This window comes from Aythya marila (genome assembly GCF_965140915.1).
Source record: "Aythya marila genome assembly, chromosome: 3".
NCBI classification, from domain to species: domain Eukaryota; kingdom Metazoa; phylum Chordata; class Aves; order Anseriformes; family Anatidae; genus Aythya; species Aythya marila.
Window position 1 is genome coordinate 24,994,953 of NC_139044.1, and position 15,375 is coordinate 25,010,327.

Here is a 15,375-nt window from a genome sequence, read left to right on the forward strand (position 1 = left end):
AAAAGGTTAGGAATGCATGCGAGGTAACTGAGGTATTTAAGAATACCTTAAACCAAGGCTGGGGGAGAACTGGGGAGAAAAAGGGAGAGAAGCTACCTTTATTTTCTTTCGATGCTTAATTTTTGGTACATTTTTGTCGGCTGGTCTCACTATCTTGTCTGCCTTTATCCACTCATCATACCTAAAAACAGAAAAAAACCAACACATTTATGGTTTTAAGCAAACAACCACAATACCATAAAAGAAATGAATAGAGATAAAATGCTAGCAATATAAAAATGGAATTTAAATAAAGGCATCATTAGTATACTTCACAGTATGTAGAGCTCAAGCTAAGGTTCAATCCTTTATATGCTTGGACATCTAGAACAAAGTTTTCTCACACTGATGGGCAGAAGTCAAAGCTAGCACTTATGCAGTCTGCATCAATCAACAGGAAATCCATGCATATAGGTAAAACAAACCACCAGAAAGTTAATTCTGTATAGATCTCTAAGAGAAATACTTTGTATTATATGTTGTAAAACACTAACAACAAAATAAATTCTTACTACTATATAAAATATGACCAGTAACAAAGGCAACCCTTTCCAGTCTGAGTACTGCCAAGTGATATTTTGAGTAGCTGACACTTGGGAATCACTAACTCTTAACACTAGTGCTTTTCTACTCATTTTCAGGTGTTTCCATTCCATATCAGAATTATTCTAGACTATATACAACTGCTCTCTTATCTTCTAAAGCTGGCCATGTTAAATATAAACATCAGACCAGAGAAATATGTTCTTATTAAGAATACACTTTACACGTGGAACTGTACTTCCCAGTTTCACTGCATATTCCTGAGAAATTGCAAGAATCAGTGAAAAAAAAAAATAAAGTAAATATCATTTGCTGTCCTACTTCAACTGTGAAATCCATAATTGTCTGAATAAAAAAATAGCTCAGTTAAAAATTAGTATTTATTCACTTCTGCCTCAGCGTACAGCCATACAGATTTTGAGCCCTTTAGGTAAAGATGAGAATGGAGGGGAAGAAACCAACTAACCAAAAACACACCCGGAGGACTAGCACAAAACTGAACATGACACACTCATGGCCACGCTGGTTCCCCAGCTGGACTTACTTGACCACCAGTCTGATATATAATGGCTACTGACAGAGGCCCAATTCAGCTTCTGTGCAACTACTGCCAATTATATGTATGATACAGATGAATAAATTAAGAAGGATTATTACCAAAAAAAAAGTACAAGTTTCCAACTCACTTTTCTGTATATTCTAAGTTAAGACCTAAGCAAGGGATCCCTTAAACTAAATACTGTATTTTATAGCTTAAATTCCAGACTATAATACAGAGAAAAAGGAACACCTCAGAGCATGACATAGAAAGGAGAAATAATAACTATCTTCAGAGTCCAGCAGTAGTCTCTGACAAACAGTTTTCCAAAACATTTTTTCTTTTTCCCTGAGCAACACCACCACAAATCAGGTAATTAACAGCAGCCCCTGCAGACTACAGCACACCAAAGTTACCTATACTCCTGCAGATGGAGGTGTAGTTGTACTGTTATACCAGGTGACATGTACGTAGATACGCTCAGATTTCTCACCAAAACCTACATGAAAACTCTTCAGAGCTAGGCCTGATGAGAGCAGATTCATAATCATGGCAGTTTCAAGTCAAGAGTTGCCATCTCAGATTTTGATACAGTGACTCACACGCCTCCTTACCACCAGACTACCTTTAAAAACATACAGCCTCATAAATCCTGAAGCACAGAACCTCTCAAGGACCAGCCTCACACCACAAAGAGGAGCCAGCAGGTACATGTTTGTTGCTTACAGGGTAAGGAAGGGGACATACAGAGGGAACACTCCAGCCCCAGAACACAGTTAGCAAGCTGTGTTTCCTCCCATCCCACAGCCTTCCTAAAGGCTGGGGTGCCCTCAGATTCCCACGACATAAATAGATAGGGAAGGGAGGATGCAGCACATGATGATGGTAGACTAAGGCATCAAGCCTGGTGACCGTTAATAAAAGCAGAAAGAACATAACCACAATGTACCATGTTATTTTAATGGTAGGCAGTGGATTTGGTATGGAAAAAACTATTTCTGTGAGACTGTGAGAAACTGTACTTGAAGCAATCTTTCCTCAAGTCAAAGACGTGCTTTCATAAAGGAACAATGCTGAGCAGACTGCAAAACGGATTTCACAATCCACATAAATATTAATATTTCATTAGGCCTAAATGCATACAGGAAAAGAGCACTGGGACTGAACAAATGCACAGAGCAAAGCGATTATTTTCACTGTGCCCTTTCTACCTCAGTTATGTTGCCACAATAAACCATTTGTTTTCTTATTGAAAACGCATACTGCGAGCAAATACAACCCTCCACATAGGCAAAGCGTGGGTGGTGCATGTACAGTGCTTCCAATTAGCTGCACTGCCTGCTCGGGCAGCAGCTGAGAGACCAGGGGCGTGCTGAAGTGGCGAAGGAAGGCAAATGCAGAGAAATCCAAGAGGATCTGTAGACACCACAGATTTTAAACATTACATATTAGAAGCAGTAGTCACAACGCATCTCAAGGAGCACAAATGGAAAAATCTGTGTTTGTGACGGTGACAGCTCCTGGCCAGAATCTATCCTGCTCCGCTCCTTGCTGTGCCTGGAACAGCAGTCAGAGCCTGCGAGGAGCTCCAGCATTGCAGAAGCCACAACCCTGCTCTGGCAAGTCAGATGTCCACATTTCTTTCCTCTGCATGGCACAGGCTCCCTTCGTTGCACACACGTCAGTTGCATACAGTTTGCCTAAGCAGTGACAACTGTCAGCAAGCCCAAACAGATCTTGCAAGCAGAATGCATCCAAAGCCATAGCCAGCAGCCTGATCTAATGACAGTTTCCTCTACTTCATGGAGAAGTAACCTTAAAACTGTGCAGTGCCTCAGGTCCCAAGCTGCACCTGAACTATACACAAGTCAGACTAGAGTCTTTCTGTATAGAACTGCACCTTATTAAAAGAGAAAAAATTAGATCTCTCATTTCATCACTGATCTTGCCTTAGACAGTCTGCTCACAAACCAAGAGAAAAATAGAAAAATAATTGAAGAAGTTCTTCAGCTCCCATTACGAGAAGTATGTGCTTCCCAAAGATCTGTTCTGTTTCTTCTACATTTGCTTACCTCAGCTCCCAAAAACAAACAGCTGGGTGACAAAGGGAAAGGAGGAAAGATGGAGAAGTGTTCCTAAATGAGTTTGCACAGAGTCGCTTGAAAAATAAACAAACCCTAACATATTCTCAGAGATGGCATAGTCAATCCTCCACAGCACTACTAGAGGGGAAAACAAAGAGAAAAAGTGCACTTCCCCAGCCTCTTGGTTTATCCTAGCAAAGGTGCCACTTTGTCAGGAAGACAAGTCACCTCAAGGAGCTAGTAAACCCTAGCAAGTTCGCTGAGAAGCTCCAGTCTATTGTCTGCCTAACACAGAGGAATTACAAGTTTTTGTTGGCTGCGATCAAAGAAATGAGGAGATGAGTCTGGTATCAAAAGCCTGGAGTATGAGACTAAGACTCCAGTTTTTATTTACTTAGTTTTTAATAAATCTCCTGCCATGCTCTCATGCGTGGCTACACAACTTTACTTCCAGTGGTTGACTGTTAACTACAAAATTTATATCTTGGGAACGCTTCAACAAATCAAGACAAAAGTAACACTTTCATGTTCATATTTCTGAAGGAAATTAACAAAAAAGCTGAAAATAATAAAACTTAGTTTTAAACCTTTGGTATATTTAAGAAAAATGTATCTTATGTTGTGCCATTTGACGGAGTTAAAAAGCAACATAAACTCATTCTGAACATGCACCCTTTGTTTCTCATTACTGGAACATGCTGCAGAAGAAATTCATTTCAAAAGCTTATACAATGATTTTTTGCCTGCACTGTCAGCCAAAAACTAAAATTACAACAGAAGGAACTGGCACTGTAGGCTCCAGAGGAGTTTTAGTTTCGTATAACCCATGTGTAATTCAGAACATAACCAGCCCTCTTAGAAGGCAATAAGTAGTTTATCACATGCTAACCAGAAGGCTCTCATGAGAAAATGTGAGGAGTTCTCTAACAGGGTAGAAATTTTTACCATTCCCTCTCACTACAAGTCAGGCCTCACTGCATGCTACCTTTCTTTACCTTTACTAGAAACACTTTATCACCTGGATCCCATTAGCTGACACGACCCTTTAGCACGAAGTGGTACAGCTATACACTGCTGTCAAACTCTATTCCAATTCCATATGTTCTAGGTACTATATTGGAAAAAGCTTCACAATGGTTAGTATCATTTGTTCTAGAAAGTTTAATAAGCTAACGAAAGCTAACAAAAGCTACCAAATTTAGCAAGTTTCATTCCAAGTACCCCAAAGCACGTGCATACACACAACTATTCTGAATTCCAGACTGATACTGAAGTTACCTTGTGGTAAGAAACATCAGTAGTTAAGATTCTCAGGTACAGACCATTAAATGGTGTACTGATCAAAGGGGGAAACGGGAAAGTTGACTTTAAGGGATAGGAGGCTGACAGAATTGAGCAAACCCTGAAGGCAAAATTCAGTACATCCCATGGCCTCATACTACAGCACTTGCCGCTGCTGGATGCTACAGATGGGGATTAGAGCTATAGCAAGTAAGGAGAGGAAGGAATTACAACCTACTCCAGAAAAGCAGTTACTTTTCCAGGTTATGACCGATAACCAAGTCTTCAAGTTAACACATCATACAAGACTTGTCTTCACATAACTAAAATATCAAAGTGTTAAGATGCTGCCTTAAGCTCAGACTTACTGTCAGAAAAAACAACTTGAATCTGCTTATCTAAATTGAATTAGCCACATTTAACAGAGCCCATGCACAGTCCCACAGATAAATGTCAACCACTTGTATCTTTTTCAGTGAAGAGAATCCTGTCCCCCAGCCCCTTTCAGAGGGCTCTTTTGGAACCCCAAGTAAGACCATAAATGCAAGTCCTGATGCCAGGGAAAAAAAACTAACAAAAAACACCTTTTACCTCTCAAATGAGTACAAAGTTCACTAAAAATGCTTTTTAATTATTAAATATATCCTAGTTGTAGAAAGAACACCTCAAATAATAATCTGTGTATATATTTAGAATGCAGAGTTAAAAAAAAAAAAAAAAAGCAATCATGATTTCTCCTTTAATAACCAGAATGCTGGGTTCTCCGAGATGAAGGCTCATTCTCAGCTTCTGATTTCTTCAGATGTCAAGTGGCACTGCTCAAATGAAACTCTGATCATCTCATCCCACAGCATGTAGTTCGTATTTTCTCAAAAAAAAGAAAATAACTTCTGTTTATACATGAATTGCAAAAAAAGAGTTTTAGGGAATATAAAAAACAAACCTCTTTGAATGCTATACAGTAATACTTAGTGAGCAGAGCATAAATTTCATCAGTTTATGCTCCTAAGGCAAGTCCTTTCCAGCAATGACTGAAGACGCAGTCACTCCAAATCCTACCTCAAGCAGGCTGCATCTCCCCTAGTATCCTTATATTTTAAGGCTCAGGCCCACTATGTTTACAAATGCTGCCTGAAGTCAGTGTATGTGAAAGATATATTGATCTGCAGGAATATGATATGTAGATCAAAATTCTGCAAAAACATCGTTATCAAAAAGCAAAATATCGAGATGTCACTCCTCGGCTGTGGCTTAGGTGGGTCTGGAAATCACCAGGCATAGATGCAGAGAGGTATATTCAAGTGAGAGAGAGAAGTATTGTGCTTCTGTAACCATGACCTTTGCTAGCAGATTTTGCTATCAGTGAATAAGTGAGATTTGTCCTGCCTTTTTAGGGTAGGGTGGCAATCGAAGTCCACGTAACAGTAGGTCATAAGAGCCTCATGTTATAGAGGAGAGGAAGGAAAAAAAGCACAGCACAGCAACAACAACAAATCAACCAAAAACACTATAGCGGATTTGCCTCAGTTTTTTTGTTTTGTTTTGTTTTTTGTTTTTTAAAGAGTTCTATAAGAACAGTAATCAAGTTTTAAAGATGACAGCTAAGAACAATGAGCAGATACATTGAAACTGAGGAAAAAGGCAGAAGACTGGATAATTGGCTTAAAAGCCACTAAGAAGCTTTAGTTTTTTCCTACTGTTGTCAAAGTCTCTTCAAGTTTTAAATTGCAAACAAATGTGTACAAAAGTACATTAATGCTTCAATTTATTTCTATTAATGCTACATTAAAGAAATCCAAAAGCATGTAAACCTGAATATACTAAGAAAAATGTAAGAAGGCACTGGGGTAAAAAGAATCTTGTCTTTAAGTTTGAGGCAGCCAGGGACAGGTGGGAAATGAGACCTGAATGAAACGCAATTATTTGCTGCTCACTAATTTAACATCAAGAATCTTGTGCTTTTCTTGTTAAATACCATACTGCTAACGTACTCTGCTGCTCTGAGAAGAGTGTGTATACAGACTCAGTTAATGCACTAGTCAAATATTGTACAAGATAAAATTGGCTTAAGAGATCCAGAGGAGGAATTTATGAAAGAGTGGGCTTTCACTCGTTGTATGGGGAGGTCTAAAAATAAGACAAAGTGAAGGAAGCCTTCCCTGAACAAGTCATTTTAAGATGAGTTTCTAAATAACTGAAGTATTGCATTATATAATGCTAAAAATCTAATAGTTTCATACAGTATAATGCCCTTCACAGAACACCAATACTGAATGGTTAGGACTCTAGATCTCTGTATTAATTTAGTTTTTAAAATACAGAAGCGTATTTTAGAAGTAATTCAAGAAGTAATCACTAACTAAAACTCAAGTTACCTCACGTTCCATCCACAGTAGTGCACCAAGTAAAGGACTTCTCCACCTTCGATGTCAGAATCTTTAATACTAGCTTCGTACATTTTTTGATTTTTCCCTCTTCCATACCGCACTTGGACTTTCATGCCTGGTGGATAGCATTCAAACTCTTCTTCGTCATTGTTATTGTGGTCTTCTTCCTCCTCCTCCTCCTCTTCTTCCTCCTCGGCTTCTTCTTCATCTTCATCTTCTTCCTTATTCGTGTCATCTCTTGAAAGGTTTAAAAAATTGTAGAGTTAATATGAGATACTTCATAAGCTTTTCAGTTCCAAACCACATATATTGATAAATATTGTGGATGCATTAGAGACTGGGAAACAGCAGGCTCCAAATATGTGAAACTGCACTACGTGAGAGCAATATCAGCAAAATAGGATACAGCAATACACACAAAATCCAGTGATTATAAGATGTAAAAATGACTTTGCTTAAAGAAAAAAAGTAATCCATCAGAATCTGTATGAGCAGAAGTTGTTCAAACTCATCTTTATATGATCCTTCACGCAATCCCTTTCAGTATCATTTTTTCCTGTTCAAACTCATCCTTCTCAATATAAAGAAAACTTCCTAAATTCTATTTTTCAATCTAAATGTTTTTACAAGCACTTCTTAAAACTTGCTTCCCCAAAAAAATCCTTGCTGTTTTAAAATCAATTCTATCTCAACACTTTGAGGTGAAAGCAACCAAAACCAGATTTTAGGAAAAAAAAAAAAAAAAGAATAAAAAAAATACATGAGATTATTTAGTAAATCAAGAAACCTGCACTGATTTATGACCTAGCCAATTATGCCAGAAGTCTGCCAAATATAAATCAAACTTGCATTTAATTTTTATATAAATACACAAGCAGGTGTTCACTATTTTCAGAACTAAGCTAGTTTTAAATACACGTTTATAAATTTAGACCAATTTTCAGAAGCACCAAGAACCCACACTGACCCCCGTCAGCTATGGGCTGCTCAGTAGTTCTCAAAAATTATCTCTAGCTAGGTAAGAGGCAGACAAAAATCACATAATTTAATGTGGAAAGCATCTTTTTATCTTAAATAGCCTTCGAAAACATTCTTGGCCATCACACAACTCTAATCCCACTCTATGCGACACAAAACAGATCAGGGCTGCTTACTAAATTCGCAATAACCACCAACCACTAGTAATTAAAAACCTAGGACATGCAACAGGACATTTGGACGTATTGCAAATGGAGTAAGAAGAACTAAGTGCTGCTCCAGGTCTGATTCACACTCTAATTTAAATTAACCTCACAAATACGGAGGTGTTTTTAATAATCCAAATTTCTCCATGAAATTTTTAGTAGAAAACACCCAAGAAAAAACAAGCTTTATCTCTGTGAAAAGATGAAATAGCATTTTAATTATTCAAATGCTTCTTATTAGAAGTAAAATTGCATTGTTATCTAATTAGCTGTCAAAAGAGAATTCAAGACAATAAGCTAAATTCAGCTCTAGCATAACCACAACGATTTAATGAAATTATGTCAAAAATGAATGTTATTATATACACATTTGTATGCACCATGAGACAAGTGCTGAAACTCCTGCTCTTGGTGCATTAACTACATTAAATAGTAGAAAAACACATCTATTAAGTTTTATGTTACGAGGACCAAACAGCATGATTCTGTAAGGTCAAAGTTTGTTAAATAGTTTCAGGGGGGGAACTCTGCTACTGAAGCTAGAACCACCAGAGTTAAAAACTGCAACGTAAATGGATGAGCTTCGAAAGCTTCTTTTGAAGTGACTTCCAAGAAGTCACTGAACAAACTCCTCAAAGGCTATAATGAAAAAGTTCTGAACACAATTCCACAACAGAAATTTTAATGCTCTTAAATAATACTCTCTGCTGCAATAAACTGAAGTTCCTAGCTAATTTCAGTTTAACAGTTATTGTCATTCGAAAGCTAAGAGCCATTACTGCTCTGAGAACAAGATAAACTCATGGTTTCCTATTACTGAAAAGGCTTTTCAGAAGTACAACAAAAGTTTTGCCATATATATTTTTCTCCCCCAAGGAGCAGTGGTACAATCCTTGAATGATGTCTGCAAAGAAAGGCATGCCTATGAGGGAGATCCAGGACTACCCAGAGACTGGCAATTATGGTGCCAGGGGCTCTTTAGGAAACTGAAGAAGTCTGGAGTCTCTCTCACCATAAACACCTCACGACTTGGTGTCTCAACAGATTATTTCTGTTTTATTTTACTTTTGTGAAGACTCATGACAATACCAGGACTTCTCTAGAAGTGTGAAACTCTCATTGTTAACTTGTGTAACTTGGATGAGCCAGCAGATGTGGCAAGTAGGCTGTACACAGGTGGAGGGGAATGTCAGAGAAAGAAACAGAAGCAGAGATGGTTGCAACTTTTTTCTTTTAAAGCCCATTCTAAGGAGTGATTTGGTTAGCGATCATACACTGGAGATTCTAGGAAACCAAACAAAAGCAAAGAGCATTCATCATTTTGGAGCAGAAAAACCTGTGCAGAAAAACTCACATAGCTCCTGGAACAAAAAAAGCACATTCCAATGGTTGCAAGGAAGAAAAGATATCTTGTTTTACAAGGCCATAAAAAGCTCAAACCTGGCAGTGCAGATGAAGGAGAAGTCATGACTGCCATGGAACGGAGGATTGTAAGAGAAAATTGTGATTGTAGCCATCCAGCATGCACAGCAATAACCTCATCTGTCTGTTTATATACACATGAGAACATCACATTTCTTTCAATGCTGTTTAGTCAAAATTAAAAAAAAAAAAAGGCAAAAAGAAAGAAACAAGCCTCTTGGCAGCACACGATAATTGTCAACTTAAAATATGTTTAGAAACAAGATACCAAGCAGTATTTGCCACAAAGCTGCAACAATTTGAACGGCCCAAGCAGCAGCTGATGGATCAAGGCAGCAGCAGATGTGCATGCATACGGTACAGGAGACGCAGGAATACAGGTGTAACTGGGTTCCAGAAATCAGAAAGTACCAGAAAGCTTATCGGGAGGACAAAGAAGCATTTGCAATTCCAACTATGGACCAAAGCACACCCGCACCCCATCTCCCACCGAAGGGGAGCACAAGCCTTCGAGCAGCAGGCAGTACAGATTAGAACACACCACTAAAGAATAATGAAGTAAAACCAAAGTCTTCATTTCATACAAATATTGCATATCATTAGATCCAAAGGATGTTCTGAAATGGTTAAAGGGCTCAAAGTAGTTCAAGCATTCAAAAACCCACATGCAGCAGGTACTCCTTGCTCAGTGGAAAGGTTTATCACCAACAAGCCCACAATATGAGGACGCACAGTGACACGCACACACACCAATAGCTGCAGCAGTCACGCTGTCGCACCATGAAAGGAGCTGCTGTGCCAGGCAAACGTATTCCACCCCATGGTCATCCCCACACACAAAGCCCTGCGGCAGGGTGCTCCTGCCCCGGGACCCCAGACCTGCCAGCACCCCACATTTACTGGGAACCTGGCCCTACCCGCACACGCCTGCCCTGCCGCACTGCTCCCACAGCAGGTGAGACAGCAAAGGCAGCATTTTTTCAGGGGTTATGCTAAAACTTGAGGAAGCAACATTATTTCAATTATTGGTTCAATTAAGTCATTAAAGTTAATTGAACCACTAGCAGAAATAAACTCCAGTGTAATTGACGCTTCAGTTCAGCAATTAGCTTCTATTTTTGTGTTTGCTCCCTCCCCGCCTTCTTCTCATCCAAGAGGATTATTTAACCTCTACCTCACAAAACACAGAGCTGGAAGTGGCAGGTCTTCATCCTCTGACTTTCTTAATAACAGCCAGATTAGGATGCCCTGAAGTTTTAAGGCAGAGAAGCCATTAGGGCCTGTACTTATGCCATGACACCAGAGCCTTCTATTTAAGTCACAAAATTAACAAAACTAAAAAGAGACCACCAATAATTTTCTTCCCTGTGAAGCTGCAAAGAAAAAAAATTTAAAAAATAGGCTCTGAGGTCCAAAGGCTTCTGTCTGTACCCACTGAAAATGCAAATGTGTGGCTGTGGCCCATCACTGAGGGAAGGGGAAAGGCACTGACTTGGTCTGAATCACACAGCAGAGGAGTTCGGTGTGCTGCAGCCATGCACTGTGAAAAGTGTTTTCTTCTCCTGCTCTGGAGAGGACGAATGAAAGAACCTCAGTGTTACTGCTCCTAAGTGTTTCACCAACTTTCTAAGGAACTTGGAGTCGTTTGCTGAAAGGGTAATGGATGGCTCGACGTCTGGCTGAGGAACACAGCACTTTCCATTTTTATAGCTCTGGTTCACACACAGCTTGAGAGCAGCGACTGCTTGATGAATGGTTAAGGGCTCACCCACGCACATTTGTCTCAGTGACAGCTACCGTGGCTAATAACCTCCGCGGTGACCAGGAGCTGTGTAAGGCGGGATGGCTGAACCGCTTCTTCCACATCCCAGAAGCCTCCCTCCCATCCGGGGCGAGGCACGCATAGGACTGGGATATTTCCACTGCCCCTGCCCGCACTCTTACTGTGCCACCAGCAGTTTATTGCGCTATGAGAAGCGGGCAACACATAGACGGATGCATCAGTGCATATTCTATAGTCAGAAGAAAATTAATTTCTCAAAACATGACTACACAAGAGCTTCTTTCTCAATAGAGTTGGCAGCCAGAACACACAAATATAACACGCATCGCAAGAGGAGCACAGAAATACGCTCCTATGAATGAAGCCACGCAAGTACACTTCTTGTAACTGCATCTCCGCGTACACACCAGCAGCCTGAGATTCAGACCAGATGTTCACACCAACTGTGCAAGGAACAGGATGCATTTTGCTCCCTTCTGCCAAGCTAAATAAATAATCGATTCCATACAAACCCAAAGCTATCGCAATATCTACTCCTCAGCACTAAGCCAGAAGAGAGATTCCTTCTGTACCAGATCTCCTCTCCAAGCCACTTGAGCCTTCCTGCTGACATTCCGGATTCCCCACCACACAGCTCTGATGCGCCATTTGAACAGATCAGGAGTTGGAGATGCTGCCTCCACTGACCTGCTGGATGTTAAACGGAGCTGCTGCCTGTTATGTAACCTGGTTGCAAATCGTGTTCAGAAAATCCTCATCAAGTGTATCCAGAAAATTTCCCTCACACACACAGAAATAAAAGCCCACCCAGCACAGGCACAGCCACCAATGCCTGTCCTAACACAGCTCTCAGCTCCTGCTTTTATTATTCCCAGCTCCTCCCCACTGCTTATGGGGGGGGGGGGGAAGTGCTACTATTGCTACTACGTAATGTATAAGAGATCAAAGATCATGACTTCTTCCCTGTATTTGCATCAACGCTTTAACCTCATCCACAATTACTAGCCGAAGAGGCTCAGTTCTTGGCGCTTTCTCCTTTTGATGCTGTCACAACAGGATGGTCCCAATTCCCAGGAAACCATATAGACAATACCCAAACACAGCACTACGAGGCAATCAGAAGCGTTTAGGTTTCTAAATCCTGTTTTGGAGCACACTCACGCGTTCCTTGAACGCATCCAAAAAGCAGGCACTTTAAGGACCAAGACGACAAAAGCACCAGAACAGCCTTCTTGCAGCCTTTCCACACTGCAGGGATCACTTCAAAAATCTTGCTTGGTCACCTCAAAAAAATCAAAGTACTACCCACGCACAAGTCTGACGTGACTTTTATTTTGTTTTGAAAACAATCATCCTCCTCCAGATTCTCAGCACTTAATCTTTCCCTTCACTATACTATTCCTGACAGTGGCCCATCTGTCCCAGATGCATAAGCCACTTACAAAAAAAAACAACATACACACACACACACCACTCAGCATTCATCACCTGAGAAAAAAAAAAGTTTCTTGCTAATACTTGTTAATTAGCAATTAACTTGCCCTTCAGTTCAAACTGCATCCACTGTGAAGTTTTCAAAGACTCTTACTTTTCATTTTATTAGCAAAAAAAATGTTTTTTGTTGTTTTGTTTTTTAAACTCCACCAGGCTCCCAGCCTCAGTCCCTTGGGAACACACTCAACTGCCTACAAAGCTCACAGTGCAGAAAAGCACCTCTCTGTTTTGCATTTGTTGGCTTTGGCTCAAGTCTTGAATTAGTTACAGTAGTTAATGCTAGATGCTACAAAGAAATCTGCACCAAACATGGAACCTTGCATCCGAAGACCATTACATCCGAAACAAGTTTACAAGATCTAAATTTTTCTTATTTGTTAGCTAGGAAATAATGTGTATCAGGGGAAAAGATGGGCTTACCAAGCCATTTCTGTAAACATCTCTCTTGGACAGACCCACGAGAAGTAACACATTGCAAAAAAGAAATCACATCTCCTAAAGCCATCCAAAAGCAGCTGAGCACTAAGCTGGCCGTTTTGCACCGATTTTATGACTTCAAGTCTCAGAGAACAGCAGAGAGCCCGTGCAACTTCCACTGGCCACACAACAGCATGAAAAGCATATGCAAGAATACACAGAAGGAGGGGTAAGCTGCCTCTGACACTGTTGTCAGCGTGCACAGGTCTGCAAGTAGGTGAGACATGCACTCTGTGGAAGAGAGAAAGCAGCACGCTCGGTCCTTTCTCTTCATCATACTGCTAAGTGCATTGCAGCAGGGACTGCAGGATTAGTGTGGTAACAATGTACCATCTGAAGGGGCTCAGACACCTAGCACTGCAAGAAGACAGAGCCTCTTGGGGAAAACAACCGAAAAACCACCACAACTCCGGCTTCCAGGAGTGATTCCTGAGATCTTAAAGCTGGGAATTGGATCCAGTCCATCCAGCAAAAATTCTGCATGCAACTCGGCAGCTTTCCCAACCTCTTGCATCTATATGGAAAGAAGCTACGTGAAGATCTACCTATAGGATATCTATCATAGAGATATAAATTTAGTAACTCCACAAGTTTGCCTTATCAAATATTAGATTGCATGTCTCTGGCTATTTGGTTAGCACTATGAAAGACAGATGGTCTGTATTTTAAAAATCGATTTCAGAAATACACTGAGGAAGAAGTCAGTCCACAGTGATTATTTTTTGTGTAAGCAGCTTTCCATCTGCAAAAAAAAAAAATGTATTTTAGTTTACCAAAGAACTCAAACCACAGCATTTTTCCCCTTTTATAGCTTTTACCGTTTCCATATTGGGGCGGGGGGGGGGGGGGGAGGAGGCGGCAATATCTGTCTAGCACAATCTCCCCAGCAGCACACCAGGTTCACAAAAACACTTCCGTGCTTATACTATTAAGACGTTTTATTTTTTTAAGTATTTAAGACGTCAGCATCATTTCTTAAAAACATTTAAAGCTCATAGGATACACAAAGTCTTATCAGTCTCTAGGAAAAAACAACAAAAGAAATCAAGTTTATGGCACTACTAGTCTCAGCATTTATAAGTTGTAGTACTGACTGCTATGAGTCTTTCATGTTAGTATATTTAAATTACTCCATGAAAATGTATCCTCAACAATGACCCTATCATCATCTACATCTATTTTTAGAGCTGTTTTCTACTCTATTTTAAGCAGCTCATTACAATCTTTCATGAATCACAATAGCAAAATACTAGTTCAAAGAGTTCATACTGAATGAGTACAGAGAAGCAGAGAGAAAAGAACTAACTGAATTACCATCAGATGAACTGTGGAAAATTAAGAGGAAATGCCTTTTTATAAAGGAAAAACTAAGAAAAGCCACAACATTTTTATTGTCATAAATAATCCAAATGGACATGAGTCAGAATAACAATAAAAAACACAATAAATGGTTATGAAAAGCAAATGCAGATTGCAATCATACTTATTTTTCTATAGCAGTGTGCTAAGTTTTAAGCCACTCTACTTTCCAAATATATCAACAAACACTGAATAACACCACAGATGTGTGTACACACACCATTTAGGAATCTTTAAAAACTGCTATTCTCTCAGCAGTGCAAAGATTTCCATCTATTTATTTTGAAAGTAACATGGTAAATTAGACTAAGAATCCTGAAAATTCAGCAAACCTGCTACAGTACTGCTTCTCTAGTTCATCTTAAAAATGACATGTGGAATTCCAACAACCACTCTTTCAGAAAAAAAAAAGACAGTCATCTAGGATATAAATAAAATCACACACAGAAAAGGCTTTTCTGCTGAGTTAAGTGAGCCTGATTCTTTTTTATTCTGCATTTGAGTTGTACAATTTTCCAGTGAAATTTCACTGAAAATAGGTAAGACAACATTTTACCAAAGGATCCTTTCAAATCTGTTATGTGGAAACCAAAACTCTCAGTAAAATTAAAAAAAAACTATTACAAATGAACTTGGAAATCAACACAGTGAACTACATCAGTTCTGTTAAAACTTAATGGGACAGAACAAGCAATAAGAGTTACTGATACTTGGACTGATATTCTGATACTATAGCTGATATTCAGAATCCAGCTGATCTACTAAACCAAGCAGTGATCAGAGG

General features: G+C 39.6%; 1 protein-coding gene across 3 annotated transcripts in view; it reads right to left on the bottom strand.

Annotated features, from left to right (window-relative positions):
- The window catches only part of ARID4B (AT-rich interaction domain 4B), an 86,223-nt gene that overhangs the window by 13,486 nt on the left and 57,362 nt on the right, over positions 1–15,375 (bottom strand). For 2 of the 3 annotated variants that reach the window (XM_082758277.1, XM_082758276.1), the window contains exons 17-18: positions 6,861–7,109; positions 97–181 (exon numbers count right to left, since the gene is read on the bottom strand). In XM_082758277.1, the coding sequence (XP_082614403.1) occupies positions 97–181; positions 6,861–7,109 (334 nt within the window). The remainder of the gene's footprint in view (positions 1–96; positions 182–6,860; positions 7,110–15,375) is intronic. The other variant, XM_082758278.1, reaches the window with a different exon arrangement.